Here is a 19,009-nt window from a genome sequence, read left to right as displayed (position 1 = left end):
TCAAGAAAGGAATATTAACGTACGTTTGATCATGGACGGACATGTAGAGAAGTTCTCAGACACATCCTGCCATGTTAGCTGCACACAACAACTGAACGCCGCTCTCTCACTTAACTCATTTGCTCCCAAAAACGTATAAATACGTTCTATTTTTAATTGGTTCAGTGTCCCAAAAATTTATACGTCTTTTGCGTTGTTTTTTTTTTTTTTTTTTGACAATTGGCATCTATAGGTTCCCATGTATCTAAGATAGAATGCACAAAGCTCAAAACCCATTTTAAAGCAATAAAACTGGCCACTGGAGGGCAGTAGCGTATTTGGTAAGACCCCCCAACCAGATTTGACCAGATTTAAGTACAGCGTAGTTGAGTCAGTGCTGCTCACCGAGCAGAGCCCGCGCCGCAGTGCTCGCCGCTCCCGTCCCCCGCACCCTCCAGTGTCCCGCACGGAAACGCGCACGGCCAAACCAGTTCCCCCCCCAGGAGAGCGAGGCAGTGGTCACCACAAAAGAAAGACTAAAAGAAAATCCATCTTTACGAGTCAGGCGGTGATGAGGGAAAAGTTTAACCCGCTGTCGCGGCCCCCAAGCGTCATCTCTCAGTTATGTGTAAATAAATTGTTACTTTGCTATCAAAAGCTCTATTTGTCTGGTTGTGTATGTTATTTTGTAAAAGGAAAACATTATTCAGATGTTTGGGATGCAACTAAAGCATAAAAAAAGCTGTGTGAAAGTCACTTATGTTTGAAATGTATGCATTTACAAAAAGCTCATTTTTTCCGTTTTTTCATCAGAAATTGGAAAATTGCTCAAACTAAGCTATGTTCTAATGCTGATATCTAAAGAATGGAAAAAGATATGAACTTTTTTTCAGCTGAAAGAGTAATCTTTCTTTTGGTGGTTTCCATGTTTATATAGCAATAGAAAATAATTTTCTGTGGGCCTTGCAAAATTAGCCAAAATCCAGTAAAACGGCCGGGAGCGAAGGGCCTTGCTCCGGTGAAAATGGCTGGGAGTGAATGAGTTAACGACTTCGCCGTGTCGTTAAGCATTTGTTTATGCCATTTTAGTGTTGCACATGTATGGTTATGATGTAAAGATATGCCGATCAATTGGGTCCGATCACGTCATTTTCAAAGTATCGGAATCGGCAAAAAAATATCGGACATGCCTTTTTTAAATATATTTATATTTTTTAATTAAATCGTTTTCTATTTGTATTTAATGTTACAGACAAAATGTGTTCCACTCATCCAGAGTCTAGTTTTGGCTTAAAGTAGGGCTATCAAATTTATCGCGTTAACGGCGGTATTTTTAAAAAAATTAATCACGTAAAATTATTTAACGCAATTAAAGCATGCGCCGCACCAGCCACTCACGCATTGTCGTGTTCAATCTATAATGGCGCCGTTTTACTTACATATAGAGCTAAAAGATAACGTAAAATGAGTAGAGGGAATTTAGGCAGTCTTTGGAGCCTTTTTATAATTGACTAAAGCCTTAAAATCCCTCTCTCCACAATTAGAAATATCGTGGGAAGCAACGTGGGGAAGTAAGGTAGTAGTTGATTTTTCTACACACGTTATTTCCCAACGCAGAGAAGATATATCAATTGGTGCCCCTACGCACAGTCATGGTTGCACTTCCCATCATGCATTTGGCCAGAACAGTTAAATGGCTACAGTATCATTTACTGAAAGCTCAATACACTAGATGGCAATATTTAGTGACAATATACAAAGTCACATTTATCCTTTAAGAATTACAAGTCTTTCTATCCGTGGATCCCTCTCACAGAAAGAATGTTAATAATGTAAATGCCATCTAGAGGATTTATTGTCATAATAAACAAATACAGTACTTATGTACTGTATGTTGAATGTATATATTCGTCCGAGTTTTATTCATTTTTTTCTTAATGCATTGCCAAAAATTATCGGGAATGATTGGAATTGAATCGGGCAATCGGATCGGAAAACATCGGGATCGGCAGATACTCAAACTAAAACGATCGGGATCGGATCGGGAGCAAAAAAACATGATCGGAACAACCATATTATGACGTAACTTTTTTTTTTAAACAACGTTGGATAACATTGAGAGTCCAACTGAATACAAAAAAGGGCTTTTTCACCGCCAGTAAAGCTTTGGGAGCGCATTTTTATAAGGGTGCAAAATTTGACAGAACGCCGGTCTGTGAAAAAAAAAACAAAAAAAAACACATCACACCTGCCTGTGGTGCAAAAAAGATTGGTATAAAGGGTTAACAACAACAGTAAATGTATTCAGTCAGCACCCAGTCGTCTACACTGGTGTTCACTTTAATTTGCAATTTATGCTTCTAGATAAAAATTATAATACATCCATTCTCATACATATATAATTAAGGAATACAAAAAAATCTATTTGGAATTCAGAAAAATACAAATGTAAAAAATGATAGGCAGCAGTGCAGCATGAAAAACTGTGTGTTCATTTTGGCGTGGAAACATTTGTTGTGCTACAACTCCTATTCATCAAACAAAGCTCACTAATTATTTGATAAATTGATAACATATGTGTCAAAAACATCCAGATAAAGCAATTGTTAGCCCAGCCAATGTTTAGCAGCAGCGCCCAAACTTTTGCATACCACTGTAGACTATTCTGGCTTTGATGGGTTTTGGACATTGTCGATGAAGCTTCATAATCTAATAGTAAAAAATATTACATTTGAAATGATGATGAAATCTTTCTGATGTTAATTGACATAATGTGCTTTTAAATTTGATGTAAAGAACATCATTCCTGAATTGTTTTTTTTTTTAATGACATTACACTGATGTATTTGAGGTCCATTTTGGCCTGCGGAGAATCTCCAGCTGTTACAGAGAGCTGGCTGTGATGAAGACGTAAATCCTGGCGTGAAAGGTGGTGAAGGTGCCCTGTCTCCAAAGCTTCATCTCCACATTAATCAGAAAGTCCCTGGGGCCCTCGACCTGTCGGTGTAAGTACACGGCGCCCGTGTAGGAATTTAGCTTTCGGGTACTAAAGTAGCCTTCCTCATTTCCCTTTGTGATGCTGACGATGACGTTGTCCCCTGTGTAGGCAGGTGACGGTCCGATGCGGAAGATCTGAGCTGGGATGACGATATTGGACTGGAAACTGAGGTAGTAGTAGGTGATTCTAAGGGGCGAGTTTTGGCACTCCAGGTAGTTGGGACAGCTGATTCGCTCGCAGCGCCTAAAAAGGACAAGAAATTCAAGTGTCACGCAAAATTGTCAGAACAAAAAAATGTTGGAGAACTGACTGGCTGCCTTTGACGTGGGAAACAAACAAACCTGATCTGCTCTAAAAATGAATTGTTTTTACATTGAACGCACAGTAACTTTGGAATATTATTACTTATAACTAAAGATGTCCCGATCGATCGGGTCCGATCACGTCATTTTCAAAGTATCGGAAACGGCAAAAAAAATATCGGACATGCCTTTTTTATATATGTACATATATATAGAGATATATAGATATATATATATATATGTACATATATATATGTACATTTTTTTTTTTTTTAATTAAATTGTTTTCTAATTGTATTTAACGTTACAGACAAAATGTCTTACATTCATCCAGAGTCTTTAGTTTTGGCTTAAAGTAGGGCTATCAAATTTATCGAGTAAACGGCGGTAATTAATTTTTTATAAATTAATCACGTTAAAATATTTAATGCAATTAACGCATGCGCTGCACGACCCACTCACGCAATGTCGCGTTCAATCTATAATGGTGCCGTTTAACCTATATATAGAGCTAACAGGCAGCGTAAAATGAGTAGAGAGAATTTTGGCAGTCTTTGGAGCCTCTTTTTAATTGGCTAAAGCCTTACAATCCCTCTCTCAACAATTAGAAATATCGTGGGAAGCAAATCGGGGAGAAACGGTAGTGGTTGAGCTTTTCCTTAACACCCTATGTTACTTCCCAACGCAGAGAAGATATATCAATTGGTGCCACTACGCACAGTCATGGTTGCACTTCCCATCATGCATTTGGGCAGAACAGTTAAATGGTTACAGTATCATTTACTGAAAGCTCAACAAATACACTAGGTGGCAATATTTAGTCACAATATACAAAGTCACATTTATCCTTTAAGAATTACAAGTCTTTCTATCCGTGGATCCCTCTCACAGAAAGAATGTTAATAATGTAAATGCCATCTTGAGGATTTATTGTCATAATAAACAAATACAGTACTTACAGTGCCTTGCAAAAGTATTCGGCCCCCTTGAATCTTGCAACCTTTCGCCACATTTCAGGCTTCAAACATAAAGATATGAAATTTAATTTTTTTGTCAAGAATCAACAACAAGTGGGACACAATCGTGAAGTGGAACAACATTTATTGGATAATTTCAACTTTTTTAACAAATAAAAAACTGAAAAGTGGGGCATGCAATATTATTCGGCCCCTTTACTTTCAGTGCAGCAAACTCACTCCAGAAGTTCAGTGAGGATCTCTGAATGATCCAATGTTGTCCTAAATGACCGATGATGATAAATAGAATCCACCTGTGTGTAATCAAGTCTCCTTATAAATGCACCTGCTCTGTGATAGTCTTAGGGTTCTGTTTAAAGTGCAGAGAGCATTATGAAAACCAAGGAACACACCAGGCAGGTCCGAGATACTGTTGTGGAGAAGTTTAAAGCCGGATTTGGATACAAAAAGATTTCCCAAGCTTTAAACATCTCAAGGACCACTGTGCAAGCCATCATATTAAAATGGAAGGAGCATCAGACCACTGCAAATCTACCAAGACCAGCCGTCTTTCCAAACTTTCTTCTCAAACAAGGAGAAAACTGATGAGAGATGCAGCCAAGAGGCCCATGATCACTCTGGATGAACTGCAGAGATCTACAGCTGAGGTGGGAGAGTCTGTCCATAGGACAACAATCAGTCGTACACTGCACAAATCTGGCCTTTATGGAAGAGTGGCAAGAAGAAAGCCATTTCTCAAAGATATCCATAAAAAGTCTCGTTTAAAGTTTGCCACAAGCCACCTGGGAGACACACCAAACATGTGGAAGAAGGTGCTCTGGTCAGATGAAACCAAAATTGAACTTTTTGGCCACAATGCAAAACGATATGTTTGGCGTAAAAGCAACACAGCTCATCACCCTGAACACACCATCCCCACTGTCAAACATGGTGGTGGCAGCATCATGGTTTGGGCCTGCTTTTCTTTAGCAGGGACAGGGAAGATGGTTAAAATTGACGGGAAGATGGATGCAGCCAAATACAGGAACATTCTGGAAGAAAACCTGTTGGTATCTGCACAAGACTTGAGACTGGGACGGAGATTTATCTTCCAACAGGACAATGATCCAAAACATAAAGCCAAATCTACAATGGAATGGTTCAAAAATAAACGTATCCAGGTGTTAGAATGGCCAAGTCAAAGTCCAGACCTGAATCCAATCGAGAATCTGTGGAAAGAGCTGAAGACTGCTGTTCACAAACACTCTCCATCCAACCTCACTGAGCTCGAGCTGTTTTGCAAGGAAGAATGGGCAAGAATGTCAGTCTCTCGATGTGCAAAACTGATAGAAACATACCCCAAGCGACTTGCAGCTGTAATTGGAGCAAAAGGTGGCGCTACAAAGTATTAACGCAAGGGGGCCGAATAATATTGCACGCCCCATAGAGCTGAAACGAGTACTCGAGCAACTCGAGTTTAAAAACTGATCCGAGTAATTTTATTCACCTCGAGTAATCGTTTATTTTGACAACTCTCAGCATCACGTTTTGCTCGGACTACTTTTAATGCGGGACAACGCGCTGTCACGTGCGGCGAGGAAGAAGGGGGAAAAAAAAAACTTACTGCAGCCGACAGCCGTCACAAACAACGCCGACGTTGCTAAATACTAGCCCATACGATGCTACGTTGGTACAGGTAGCGTCTCATGCGTCTCATAGAGATCACATGTATGTTGAACTAGATGCTAAATGACAGACTCGGCCGCGTCTGGGCAGCTTTAGTAAACAGCCGCCATCTTAAAGCAGTAGAGCGCTAAGCGCTAATAAAGAGCGCTAAGCGCTAATAAATAAGATTAACGTTCCTGTTCTGAAGTCACGTTAGCCCTGCGGAGGGCTAGGTTTCTATTAATTATGACCACTGTCGATGCTTGGCTAACGTGTCTTACATACAGGCTTTAACATAACATAGCATTGTGGAGTGATGAGGGTGTAAAATAAAAACTTAATCATGCTAACTATCAATTTTAGCTCAGTAGTCATTGCTGGATAAAACACCAAGTAGCACTGGTGCTAATGTGCTCCAATACAGCCTGTATCATACATTTATTTTGAACACTGCAAAAACTCTAAATCCTATCAGGACTTACAGTTTAGACTAACTTAAAACTTAACTAGAACTTAAAAATGGCTTGACACAAAGAGAAATTCAATTGAAAGACGTGGGAAAAAATCCAAACTTTTAAGTGATGTGTGTTATCAAGCGTAACGGCATTTTTAGGTAAGATATATCTATATTTTTTTGTAATAAGATCTAAAGTTTTTTGAGTGAAAGCAGTGAATTAGTCTTTTTTTTTTTTTTTTTTTTTTTTTTTTAATTCTAGTTACATCTGAGATGCAATTGTTGGCTGTTTTCAACAATATACATCGAAAATAAAGACATTGATTGACTGAAAATGGTTCAAAATTAGATGAAATGTCTTGTTTTCTCATGTATATTTATAATTGCTCTTCACCTAAAAATATATTTGTTTTATCCGATTACTCGATTAATCGATAGAATTTTCAGTCGATTACTCGATTACTAAAATATTCTATAGCTGCAGCCCTAACGCCCCACTTTTCAGTTTTTTATTTGTTAAAAAAGTTTAAATTATCCAATAAATGTTGTTCCACTTCACGATTGTTTCCCACTTGTTGTTGATTCTTGACAAAAAATTAAAATTTTATATCTTTGTTTGAAGCCTGAAATGTGGCGAAAGGTTGCAAGGTTCAAGGGGGCCGAATACTTTTGCAAGGCACTGTATGTATATATTAGTCTGAGTTTTATTCATTTTTTTCTTAATGCATTGCCAAATTGTATATGATCGGGAAAAATGATCGGGAATGATTGGAATTGAATCGGGAGCAAAAAAAAAAAAAAGCAATCGGATCGGGAAATATCGGGATCGGCAGATACTCAAACTAAAACGATCGGGATCGGATCGGGAGCAAAAAAACATGATCGGAACAACCCTACTTATAACACTAAAATTAAAGAAACTGGACAACAGCGATTCTATTGTTCTAACATCTGTAATGTTATTTCATAAATTAATTCATTTGCTGCCAGTAACAATGATAGATATCCCATAAATTTTGACTTTGAGGTTAGCGATCGAATGATCCCTCTATCTGTAATGGCACTGAAACATCATTAATAAAAGTTGGAAAAAAAAAAAAAATGCCAGCCATCCGATTTTATATGGATTTAAGGTCTCGCTGTCAATGAGAGTAAATGAGTTGATGAATTTATTATACTGTTACAAAATTATCTAGTACTGTATACTGAAAATTATGGCTACTGACAAGCCACACCATCATTACAACCCCTTGCAAAATATGATAACATAACAGGCTTAATAGGTGTGCGCTATGCTAACATTGCATGACGCTAGAAGTTAGATCGGGCCTAAAAAATCCAGCCCGACCCGACCGGCCAGCGGGTATTAAAGCCCGACGTGGCCCGAGCCCGTTCAATTAACTTGATTTGCTTGCCCGAGCCCGTAAAACCCCGAAATTTTATGTTTTAATTGTGAGGACCCAGGAGAAGGGGGAAATGCGGGGATGTGATGCGTAGTTGCGTTTTGTGTGATCACATTTGTGACGATGAGGTTAAATTAAAGCCTGTCTTTTGTAACAAATTCTCCCAGTTAAACAAGACTAAGATGGATATTCAATAAACATTTAATTGTGTGTCTGTTCTAACAAGCAGATAGTGGATTTGACATTTTAATCTCCTCGAGTTGGCAGAAAAAACAAGTTTTCTCAATGTCTAAATAGTCTACATATTTTCATGATTATAAATGCATTTACACAACGAAATAACGCTGGAAAAGTTTGTTAAATATATTTCTTGTATGAGACCAAAGCGCCACATTCTTTTACACAGGTTTCCGTATAGCACCTTCAACAATCAATTTGAATCCTTTCCGTATCCCACTCCTACCGCAGTTGTTTGCTTTTCAATTCCCCTGTCTTTAGTTTGTTTTTCACTCCTATAGCTGCTCCATATCGAAAAGGAAATACCAGGATGCCCGCGGAGGGCGCCGCAGTGCGCTGGGAGGGGAAGATTGAAAAGAGAGCCACTGCGTTCACGTGCGCTGGCATGCACAGCACCTTCTGTTTTATCCAAATTATTTATCTTTACTTAACATCCATACATCGTTTTAGTATTAATATATGAACATATATTTTAAAAAGTTAGAAGAGAAGTCGGCTGACCCGATCGTAAATAATCACACATAAGTCGCACCCTCTGCCAAACTATGGAGAGAGAGAAAAAAAAAAAACAAAAAAAAACAGACTTACAGTCCGAAAAATATGGTAAATGTTTTTTTTCTTTGACTTTTTTATTAGTTCATTTTATATTCCAAAGCGAATTATAGTCCGAAAAATACAATACTTAAAATTGTAGTTGAATTTACCGTGGCTTAGAACTCAACGGCACTGTCTGAGCGTGTCGCGATTCTTTATAAGGTTCTCACAGTAATAAATATTTAATAAGTTCCAGAAATGATGCAATACATTTCTTTATAATGTACCAGTGGCCTTTATATATTTGGCACTTTAAAGTTCAATTAAAAACATTCACTAACTATTAAAGTCACAATTAAGCATTCCACAAGTTAATTGCATCATCATTGTTAACTGAATCGAGATTTGTGTTTCAGCATGATGTTTAGGATACTGACGTGTCAGACACTTTGCGGTAGTTTGGCGGGCAGTTCAGCGAAAGGCAGCGGAAGCCTCCCTGGATGTTGTAGCAGGTGTCCGCTAGAGAGCAGTTATGAGCTCCCGTGGTGCACTCGTCAACATCTACAAAACAATAGTGAAAGTGCAGGACATGTGACATGAACGTTTACAAGAAGGGCTAAAAAAAGACCAACTGATATCAAGAGAATTATTTACATGAGCATGAATATTACTTCATGCTCTAATTTGATGCATGCTGTCACCTCTGCAGGAGCGTCCATTTGGAGACATGGTGTATCCAGACTCTGGACACGCACACTGGTAACTGCCAGGAACGTTCACGCACTTGTAAGTGCAAAGATGGCCGATGCTTTGAGAACACTCATCGATATCTAACAAGCAGGGTAGAGATGAAATCCAAATCATATATAATCAAAACCAAAAAAAAAGTATTATATTGCACTGGCACGGTAGAATGCTACTTGTGAAGGTGAGTTTGGTGCACCTTCACACGTGTGGCCATCCTCTCGCAAGAAGTAGCCTTGCCTGCAGTAGCACTGATAGGAGCCGTAAATGTTGGCGCACTCCTGACTGCAAGGACTAGACAAACACTCATTCACATCTGGAGATGAAAGGTTCGGGCTCATTAGTGTCAGAATCCACGTGATCAAAGCTTTTTCGGTGTTACTCACCTATAGGTAATGTTATTAAGCCAATTATGCTTTTATTGGCACATGCTGAAAGGCATAAACCATTGCAGTCAACTCTAACACAGTTGTAAATAATCCACTGTTCACTGGACTAAGAGTAGGAATATGAAAGGTCTAGCCCACAAACACACATGACAGACTTGTTTGCGTACTTTAAAGGGTATGTCATGCCCTGGGAAAATGTTAATATTCCATCATTTATCCATAAACGCATGCCTTTTGTATTCATATCATGCCACTTCGTGTAATTACACACAAGAAAATGAGAGAAATTTGGCTCGATTGTCAAGCTAAAACGACCGGCGCCAGAGATCTGGCAGATTGTGTGCGTGACGTCACGACAAGTGAAGAGAGTGCCACTGGCCACTAGGGGGGCAGCGCCTGTCTGCATCAATATAATTCCTTCTATTGAGGGGAGAATTAGGGGTGTTTTGAGCTGTTTATGCTGATGCATTGTGTTCGTCCTGCACGTATTCCAGGTTCCCTCATGAAGAAACACCCCTCGTTGTCAATAAAAGAGAATTCAGAATTGACAGTGAGGGGTGTTTCTTCAACAAGAAAAAGGCTCAGTGCTTTAATACTGCATGGCGGCGATGATGGCAGACAATTTCGTTTCTAGTTTCAGCGACGAAGCCGACGTAGAAGGACGTAACGAATGTTCATCTAATGGTGACGAGGAGAGTTACGAAGCTTTAATCGGTGTTTTAGGTTACCAATTTGAGGCCAAACGAACGCCAATGCAGCGTAATGAAACGGTCATTGAGGGGAGCAATGACACTGATGAAACATCGGCAGCAGATCGTGTGGGAAACAACGAATGATTTGTTTTGCATTTCTTTTTGTGAAGCTGATACACAGTGACCGCAAAATAATGTATAGAATAATCATCATCATTGCGCTATCATAGCTTTTCGCTCTGCCAACAGACACAAATATGAATGGGATCAGAGGATTTGTTGTATATATTTTACGAACGATAATTTATACATGTGTCCAGTCCTGTATCCAATGCGTGACATTTTTTTATTATAAAAGAGTACTCACTCTGGCCATTTCGAGCTTGGCTGCTCCCCTCCTTTGCTTAGCCTTAGCCTCCTTTGCCAGTCATCGTCCTCTTTCTTGATATCTCGGGACATTTAGGTGGCTGCGCGTGTATGGTCGGCACCGCATCTTCTTTGAGCAGCAATCTTTTAGCAAAACCCAATTTCACTTGTCCATAGTTCGAGAAGCTTTCAGGTGGAAAATGCGTACCACAGAAAACCGTGCCGGAGGCTGTGTCTAGAAAATTAGCCCTCTTTGCACGGACGAACTTTACCCATTGTCTGCGTAGTCCAGCTTTTTTTTTCTCGCGTTCAGGAACTCATGGATACTATAGTCCGATAAATAGCTATTTGTACACCAGATAGCACAGCAGTTTTGAACCATTCTAGTGATGTTTTGGTCAAACAAACCCGAAGGCAACTCTCTCGTCGATAAAAAACAATGGCACCTGGCTCCGCCTCGACTTTCATTCACTTGTCGTGACGTCCCCGCCCCATTCGGCTGTTTCCGGAACACTTTCGGAAACATTCGTCATTTTCAATCTATTTTCGATAATTGCTCATTAATGTGATTGATTTTTTTGTTAACTTTATCAATATTTGTTATCTTGGCACATAACGGTTCTATTGATGTCCCACACCCCCTTTGCCACTACATACCCTTTAACCCAGGGGTGTCCAAACTTTTTGCAAAGGGGACCAGATTTGGTGTGGAAAAAATGTGGGGGGGCCGACCTTGGCTGACGTCCTTCACGTAGAACAATATATTTAAGGAAATTTTAGCAAGCCATTTTTTGTGTCACATTTGCTGTATTAATTTTTTTAATTAATAATTTAAATTCAATAATTTCTCGCAACTAGCCTCTGTGGCGTTCTCTTTTACTCTCGGGCTGATGCGAAATACTGCTGCTGTGAAATTAAACTAGCTTCAATTTCTCGCTGCGTATCATTCCTGTAATCTTGTCGTACACGTCAGCATTTCTTGTTTGGTAATATCGCCTCACATTGAACTCTTAAAAAACAGCGACTGTCTCTTTGCAAATGAGGCAGACACAGTTGTTGCTTATTTTAGTGAAGAAATATTCTTTCCACCTAGAATTTCCACCTATCCTTAAAGCGTCGGTAGTCGCAGTCAACTTTTTTTTTTTTGTTGATAGTCGCCATTTTAGAAAATTGGAAGTAAGGGGTCACATGCATGGGTAATGTTGCTTAGAGTGCTGCTGCCTTTTAGTTGGTAAATGAGGAGCACCATTTAGTGTGTAAGCTACTTAATATGCTGGTAGCAGTACAGCTGACCAATTTATTAAGTCTGTGTGCGGGCCAGACGTTACTGATTTTATGACAGAGGCTGGGGGCCGGATGAAATTTGACCCCGGGCTGGACTTTGGACATGTCTGCTTTAACCCAACAAAAAAAATACGCTGACATTCACTAAAATTCCTAAATGTATGCGTCCACGCCTACTATAGCAAGTATTAATACGCACATGCCCTATGATTGGCTGGCAACCAGTTGAAGGTGTTCCCCTGCCTCCTGAACATAATTAGCTGGGATGGGTTCCAGCGACCCCTGCGACCTTCTTGAGGATAGGCGGTACAGAAAATGAATGAATAATAAACACACCTTCACAGTTATTGCCATCGCTGGAAAGGCGGAATCCGGTGGTGCATGAGCACTGATAGGAGCCCGGCGTGTTCTCGCAGGTCTGAGCACATAAACGGCCAGGGTAGTGCCAGCACTCGTTTACATCTAAGAAAAAGACGACCTCGGTCAGGGCGGATTCACGTTTTAGCTTTTACTCAGGGTTTCCCCAAAAAAACGATAACTTTTAAACAATCCAATAAAACCAAGAGTAATGGAAAAATCTATCATTCTAAGTAATTGAAACCTTAAAATGTGCCATTTAAGAAACACTGATGGTATTTTCATTTTTTGTGTGTGTGTAATTACGTCCTTTAGATGGCGTCCACCTGCCATCATGCCTCCGGGGAGAATCTGAACCGGGCCTTACAGCCGCGTATGGCCCGCAGTATGGCCCGCATCACACACCGAGGTTGTGGGATGGATGGGACATGCTGGGGGGGGCGTGACATCACAGTTGCCTCCTCACAGAAGGCCCCGCCGTTCCTGCATCTTTTTTAACCAGACCATAACACCATATACGTCATACTCCACGGGGGGGTATCTGCAAGGGACGGTGGGAACTGGTGGCTGGGAACTTCCATGCGGCGGTCCCACTGCCCTAAGCCGGGCTGTCCTATTTTATTGCATACACTGCATTACCCTCCCCACATAATCCCATTACGGTGCTGGGTAATGGCTGCCACAGTAATAGGGCTTTAGGTCAGTCCCACAGTTTTCTCTATGGCGTGGCTCCCTGGGCGTGGCCTCCTCTCTCTCTTCCCTGGGTACCCTTCCTGTGCTCCGGCGTGGATCGCTGGCTGGGTGTCGGTGTGTAGGCTGAGTATCGCCTGCTCTGGGTGGGGATCCTGCCCTGCGCTTTGTGGGCCATGGGAGTCCGGTGGTGTGCCGTGTCGGTTGGGGGGCTGTGGCAGTGGCTCATTGGCTGGTGGGGGCGGGCGTGGGGGGTAGTGCCAGGTCCCCTCATCCCATCCCTGAGGGCCAGTTGATGGGGGCACAGATGGCCCAGGGGACCACCCTGGATCCTAGGGTTGATGACTGCGGGCTGCGCTGGCTCGCCTCCCCCGATTGGCTGGGGAAGGCGCGTGGCCCTGGGGCAGCTCCCGCTCGGCATTTCCACTCGTCTGCAAGACTATCACATGCCTAATGGGATTCATGCATGACTAGGTGGAATTAGACACACTCACACACACATTTTTTTATTTTCTCATGTCTAAATAATGCATTCATTCATTCATTTCTGACTCTCCTCTTTTTCCTTGGTCATCGGGCCCCCCACATGGTGTCAACCGGAAATACAACTGGCTAATGATAGCACCAACATATTCAGTTAGTGTAGGCGTTTGATGCATTTCTTCTTGTTGTTTGTGCTTCTTCTTTCTCCTTTTTTCTTCTGTCCCTCCATAACCCCTTTCTGTTTGCTTCTTTCTCTTAATAAACGAGGCACGTTAAATAATCGCAATGGGAGTACGTCTTACTCCCATGTGATACATTAAAACTGTTCAGACCAATCGGGCACTCAGATTTCCATTGACCGTGTCGAGCAGCTAAATAGGAAAGGTTAAAAAAAAAAAAGATGCCATCCACCTGTACGAAGGCATTCTTTTTATCTGTTGTTGAGATTCCTCATTGCTGCAACATCTCGGTGGGGATATCGTGAAATTCATCCTGAATTCACCATGGTTACTAAAATGTTAGAGTTCTTACTTGCCTAAGGTCACTATCTCGCAGTGCTGCCACTTGCTCATGTGATGGGGGAAAATATTACATTATGCTTTTGTGATGTATGATTGCTTCTGTGACATAGATTGTAACAACTTCTATTGTTTTTATGTCTGTGAACAACTATTGTTTTTCACCCTGTTCCTATAGTTAGGAGTAGGGATGGGAATTGATAGGATTTTTACGATTCAGATTCCATTATCGATATTGCTTAACGATTCGATTCTTTATCGATTCTCTTATCGATTCTAATTTGGGGGAAAAGAACAAACGTTTTGATTGGCATCGAGTTTGTTTAATCAGAACTCACAACGAAATCAAGAGGCCCAAAGCCTCAATGTTAACTGTGGCAATAAGTGGCAAATACACAAGAATGTGTAACATTTTACTGAAACATTTATCTAATAGAAATAAAAAAATTTGGTATATATTGGCAGATAGGTTGTTGTTCTGCCTTTGGCAATATGTGTTAAAGCAGGGGTCCCCAAACTTTTTCCTGTGAGGGCCACATAACTTTTCCCTTCTCTGATGAGGGGCCGGGGTCAGTTTGTAACAGAAAAAGTGTGACGATTGCAGAAGTGCATTAATGTAAAAAATTGTTTTTCAGAAAGCCACAATCAAATAACCCTTTCTGGATTCTTCACGGAATGAAAGTAAACAAAATAAAAATAATAATAAAATAATAATTATTAATAACAAAAACACTATCAATTAAATAGATAATAACCAAATAACCCTCTCTGAATTCTTCAAGGAAAAAGGCCAGGAAATAAATAACACGATTGAGAAAAAAAAAAAAAAAATCAAAATGGCCGGATCAAATGTGGAGGCGGGCCGTATTTGGGCCGCGGACCGCAGTTTGGGCACCCGAAGAAATGCCGCATCCAAGCGAGTGAGCGAGCGAAGTGAGAGAGGGAAACACTACTACGAGCCTACGTTCTTTGTTAATGTTAATATCTACAGAGGCAACGCCTGTATGTATCATCTTTTGTGTTGTTCTGTTTCCACTCGCGATCGGACACTTAAATCCAGTTGTGTAGTGGTTTGAACAATGTGCTAATGCTAGCGAACGAATGCTAACCATACTGTTATTAGCAGCTAATCATCGCTGATTTACGTTGATGCAAACCTGTTTGTTATTGGGGACGAAATTGATTTGTTTCATTTCTATTCTTAGTTTCACTCTTCAAGTGATGGTTGAATAAAGTCAGCAAATTATACCAACGTCTTCTACATCGTCATTTGGGAGTTTAGCTAGCTGTATAGCCAGAACTGAGCTTTAGCCTCTCTGTGAGGACAGCGCAGTCGTATTCCCTCCCGATGCAGTTACCTCCACCTTGCAATGACTGCAAGTCGCTTTGTTTTAATTTTTCCTCGTGAAGTGAAGACACACTTTCGAGCGTTTGAACCTACGTGCTGTCATTGTTATGTTTATTGCTGCAGTGCTCGTGCTTACCCGTCGTAACCTTTCATTTTCACCCTCTTTCCTGGTGAAGTGTAGTCAAACTTTGGAGCGAGTGGTTCTTGGCGCCATGCTAGTTTGATGCGTCTGGACAACAAGACACGCCACGACGCAATACGCGTCTTTAGGAATCGTTAAAGGGATCGTTAAGGCTTTTTCATTGTGATGCCGAGGCCTCGAAACACTCGGAACCGGTTCCGAATTGGAATTGGATTTCGATTCCCATCCCTAGTTAGGAGACGCTCTTGAGTAGGGAATCTCACGAGATAACTTATTTTGCACCATAGTATTGTTTTATTACACGCCTGGGTCCCATAGCTAGAAGGGAATCTCACAAGATAACTTGTTTTGCACCCATATTTACCATTTGTTGCATCTGTTGCAGGACAGCTCATTTGTCCCATGTGAAAAACCCTTTTTAAAGGGGGCTGAACCAAAAGTAGCTTTAATGTTTGTCATTAGGCAGGGCCGCGTCGCTCGGAGACGGAGGTTGGCCTACCCGCCTCCGCGGGGCGCGTCCCTACAAAAACCAGACATTTCCGGGCGACCCGTGAAGTCCGCCAGTGGGTCACGTACGGATCGCCTGGCTTTGTTCCTTTGCCGCCTTGCCGGAGTGTGTTGGCTCCCTGCTCATTTGTCACGGTAAGCGATTTTCATTTATAAGGGACATTTTGCTTTATTCTGCACTTTCTAATCAATAAACATTGTCTATTTTGCAAAAGTGTGCCTGTTACTGATTCACCGCGAACCTGGAAATTTCGGAAAACATGTCAGCTAATACGCACTTCAAAATTTCCCATTTTTTTCCAACAGTGGTCAACAGCAGATTTCAAGAATGCGTTCGTACAGGAGGGCGCCATTTGAAGCACATTTTTTTGTTCTTGTTTTTTTTTTTAATCTGTAAATGTTTCTTTAACGGCATGTTGAGGTTTCATTTACAATGAATAAAATATTTTTCTTTTGTAACTCTTGTTTTTTGATTGTTAAAAAGCTCCCCTTTTTTGGGTCACTCTGTACAGTATGTACAGTAGATTAGGGCTGTGACGATCCGCTTTTGTCACTATCCGATCCGTATCCCGCTACCTGTGTGGCGATGCGATACGTATTGCGATACCTCAACTATGTCAACATTTTACCATTTAAATTTTTTTTTAAAAACATCTCCGTTTAAACTAGATGCCATTTTACATTTACTTATTTTATATTTTTTTACATACAAATGTGCATTAACTGTTGCAGCAACTGTTCCTGTGCAAAATACAAAAACCATTTCAAACACTTCACATTTTATACCAAGTCCCGATCCGATACAGAAAAAATGTTCAGACAAATAAATAAATAAATAAAATTATTTAAACATGTTACTGTCCCACTCAGATATTTTCAAACAAGAATAACATAGAAAAATACTTGTCTTTATTATATGCTTCATATAAGTCCACTCAATCCACATCGTTGAGCTTGTTAAATAGGTGCCCTCTTTCAAGTATATAACATATCTTTTCATTTTTATGCTGATGACCTGCAGCTGTATCTCCCCGAGACCCAACAAACAAACTGCTCTCATTAAATTAATGGAGTGCATATCCGATGTGAAGCAGTGGCTAGCACAAAACCTTTTACATCTTAGCGAAAGCAAAACTGAATATATTACTTTTGGCACACCTTCTATGTTAAATGCCCTTGAGCCCAAACCTGGCACTCTGGCTCCCTTTTTTAAAACGTTAAAAATCTCGGAGTGATATTCGATTGCAGGCTCAACTTTGAAAAACAGATTAGTTCTGTTGTAAGAGCAAGTTTTTTCCAGCTCTGTCTCTTGGCCAAAGTGAAGCCTCTTCTTACTCGCCACGACCTGGAAAAAGCAATTCACGCTTTTATAAGCTCAAGGCTGGATTATTGCAACGCACTTTATGTTGGTCTTCCCAAGTCCTCAATTTCTCGTCTCCAACTTGTTCAAAATGCTGCTGCTCGATTTTTAACAGATACACCTAGACGTGAACATATTAACCCCGTGCTATCATCGCTCCACTGGCTTCCAGTCCATTTTAGAATTGATTTTAAACTTTTACTGTTTGTTTTTAATTCTATTAATGGCCAGGCTCCTTCTTACTTATCAGAAATTTTTAACCATCCGTAACTCTGGCAGGACTCTTCGCTCTACCAGCCAACTTCATTTGCACGTTCAGAGGTCCAAACTCAAACAGTGGGGAGACACTTTTGCACATTTGGATCTTAATGAGGTTTTAAGTAACGCTGCAATACGCAAAAGCAAGAAGTGGGTGTGTGACGAAAAATACTTTGAAATATAATGTATTGAAAACTTCTCCAGATGGCTTCCAACGTTCCAAGCCAAGGAGATGCCACTGATTTTTTTTCTACCCGGAACAGTTGATTATGATCAGGGGTGGTTTTTCATCCAGTGGGGTGCAGGGTCGTCAAACAGCGCCTGGTTACATGCAGATGACTGAGGATGTTCGTCTGTGTGGTTTTTAACAGGACAACACTGCGGTTCACAATGCTTGCTTGACGAGGGACTTCTTCAGAGAGAATAACATCACGCTTTTGGACCATCCTACGTGTAACATTTGGGGATGGCTAACAAGGTACGTTTATTAAAATGGTCATCAGTTCCACGGTTGATGCGCTTCATGAAACCATCTTCACCACTTTGAGCAATGTCCCCATCTAAGCTTCCTGGAAACACTCGCATCAAGCATGCCTCAACAAATTTTTCAAGTGATTAATGAGCCACTCGTTACAGAGTCCTTTGGAGAGGTTTTTTTTCATCATTTTTTGAATGATAGTCTTAAACTTTTGATCAGCTGACAAACACCCTTTTTCAGCAAGTTGATTTCAATAAATTACTTTTTCAAAGTGCTTTTTGTCACACTCCCCTTTTCTTGCATTTGCATATTGTAGCTCTAGTCAAAACCTCATTAAGAGCCAAACGTGCAAAAAGTAAAATCTAGCTATTTTTCAGCTGGTCTTAAGATTTTGCTCAGCTCAGTATAAACCTATGTGAGTGTGTGACAAACATACCAACACACATGCGGCCGAAGGAGTCGTACTGATAACCAGTCTGACATTCACAGCGATAAGATCCTGGAAGGTTGTGGCACAGCTGGCCCTCTCCGCATCGATGAGCGCCACTTTGGCACTCATCCACATCTACAACACACAAAGGGACATTCAAGAAAGGGACTGAATATTAATCAGTTGTTACAATCAGAAATAAGTTTGACTACATGAGTGCGAATGATTGCCTAAGCTACAGCACTATAATGTAAGAATTGGTGAAAAACTAGCATATGCAGTACCAAGTGATTTTAAAGAGGTGTTGTTAGGTACAATTAAACATTCAAGGTAAAAAAAATATTTTTAATTGATCATGGACATAAGCTGTTAGCTGGAGAGACAACAAAAAAAGCATGAGCTATGTGTTTCGAGAAGTTCTCCACCAAAAATTTT

The 19,009-nt window shown here is 40.6% G+C and overlaps 2 protein-coding genes across 4 annotated transcripts in view; both read right to left on the bottom strand.

Moving 5' to 3' along the window:
• LOC130912183 (nuclear pore membrane glycoprotein 210-like) overlaps positions 1 to 2,668 on the bottom strand; it is a 57,303-nt gene extending 54,635 nt beyond the window's left edge. Inside the window, exon 1 of the mRNA XM_057830070.1 lies at positions 2,631 to 2,668. Within this exon, the coding sequence (XP_057686053.1) occupies positions 2,631 to 2,668 (38 nt within the window). The remainder of the gene's footprint in view (positions 1 to 2,630) is intronic.
• Positions 2,283 to 19,009, bottom strand: part of fbln2 (fibulin 2) — a 153,524-nt gene continuing 136,797 nt past the window's right edge. For all 3 annotated transcript variants that reach the window (XM_057860635.1, XM_057860626.1, XM_057860629.1), the window contains 6 exons: positions 18,581 to 18,709; positions 12,340 to 12,465; positions 9,472 to 9,588; positions 9,230 to 9,358; positions 8,966 to 9,089; positions 2,283 to 3,220 (listed from right to left, as the gene is read on the bottom strand). In XM_057860635.1, coding sequence (XP_057716618.1) covers positions 2,863 to 3,220; positions 8,966 to 9,089; positions 9,230 to 9,358; positions 9,472 to 9,588; positions 12,340 to 12,465; positions 18,581 to 18,709 — 983 coding nt within the window. In that variant the 3' untranslated portion in view covers positions 2,283 to 2,862. The remainder of the gene's footprint in view (positions 3,221 to 8,965; positions 9,090 to 9,229; positions 9,359 to 9,471; positions 9,589 to 12,339; positions 12,466 to 18,580; positions 18,710 to 19,009) is intronic.

This window comes from Corythoichthys intestinalis, chromosome 2 (genome assembly GCF_030265065.1).
Source record: "Corythoichthys intestinalis isolate RoL2023-P3 chromosome 2, ASM3026506v1, whole genome shotgun sequence".
Classification (NCBI taxonomy): Eukaryota; Metazoa; Chordata; class Actinopteri; order Syngnathiformes; family Syngnathidae; genus Corythoichthys; species Corythoichthys intestinalis.
This window is presented reverse-complemented; position numbering and strand designations above follow the sequence as displayed.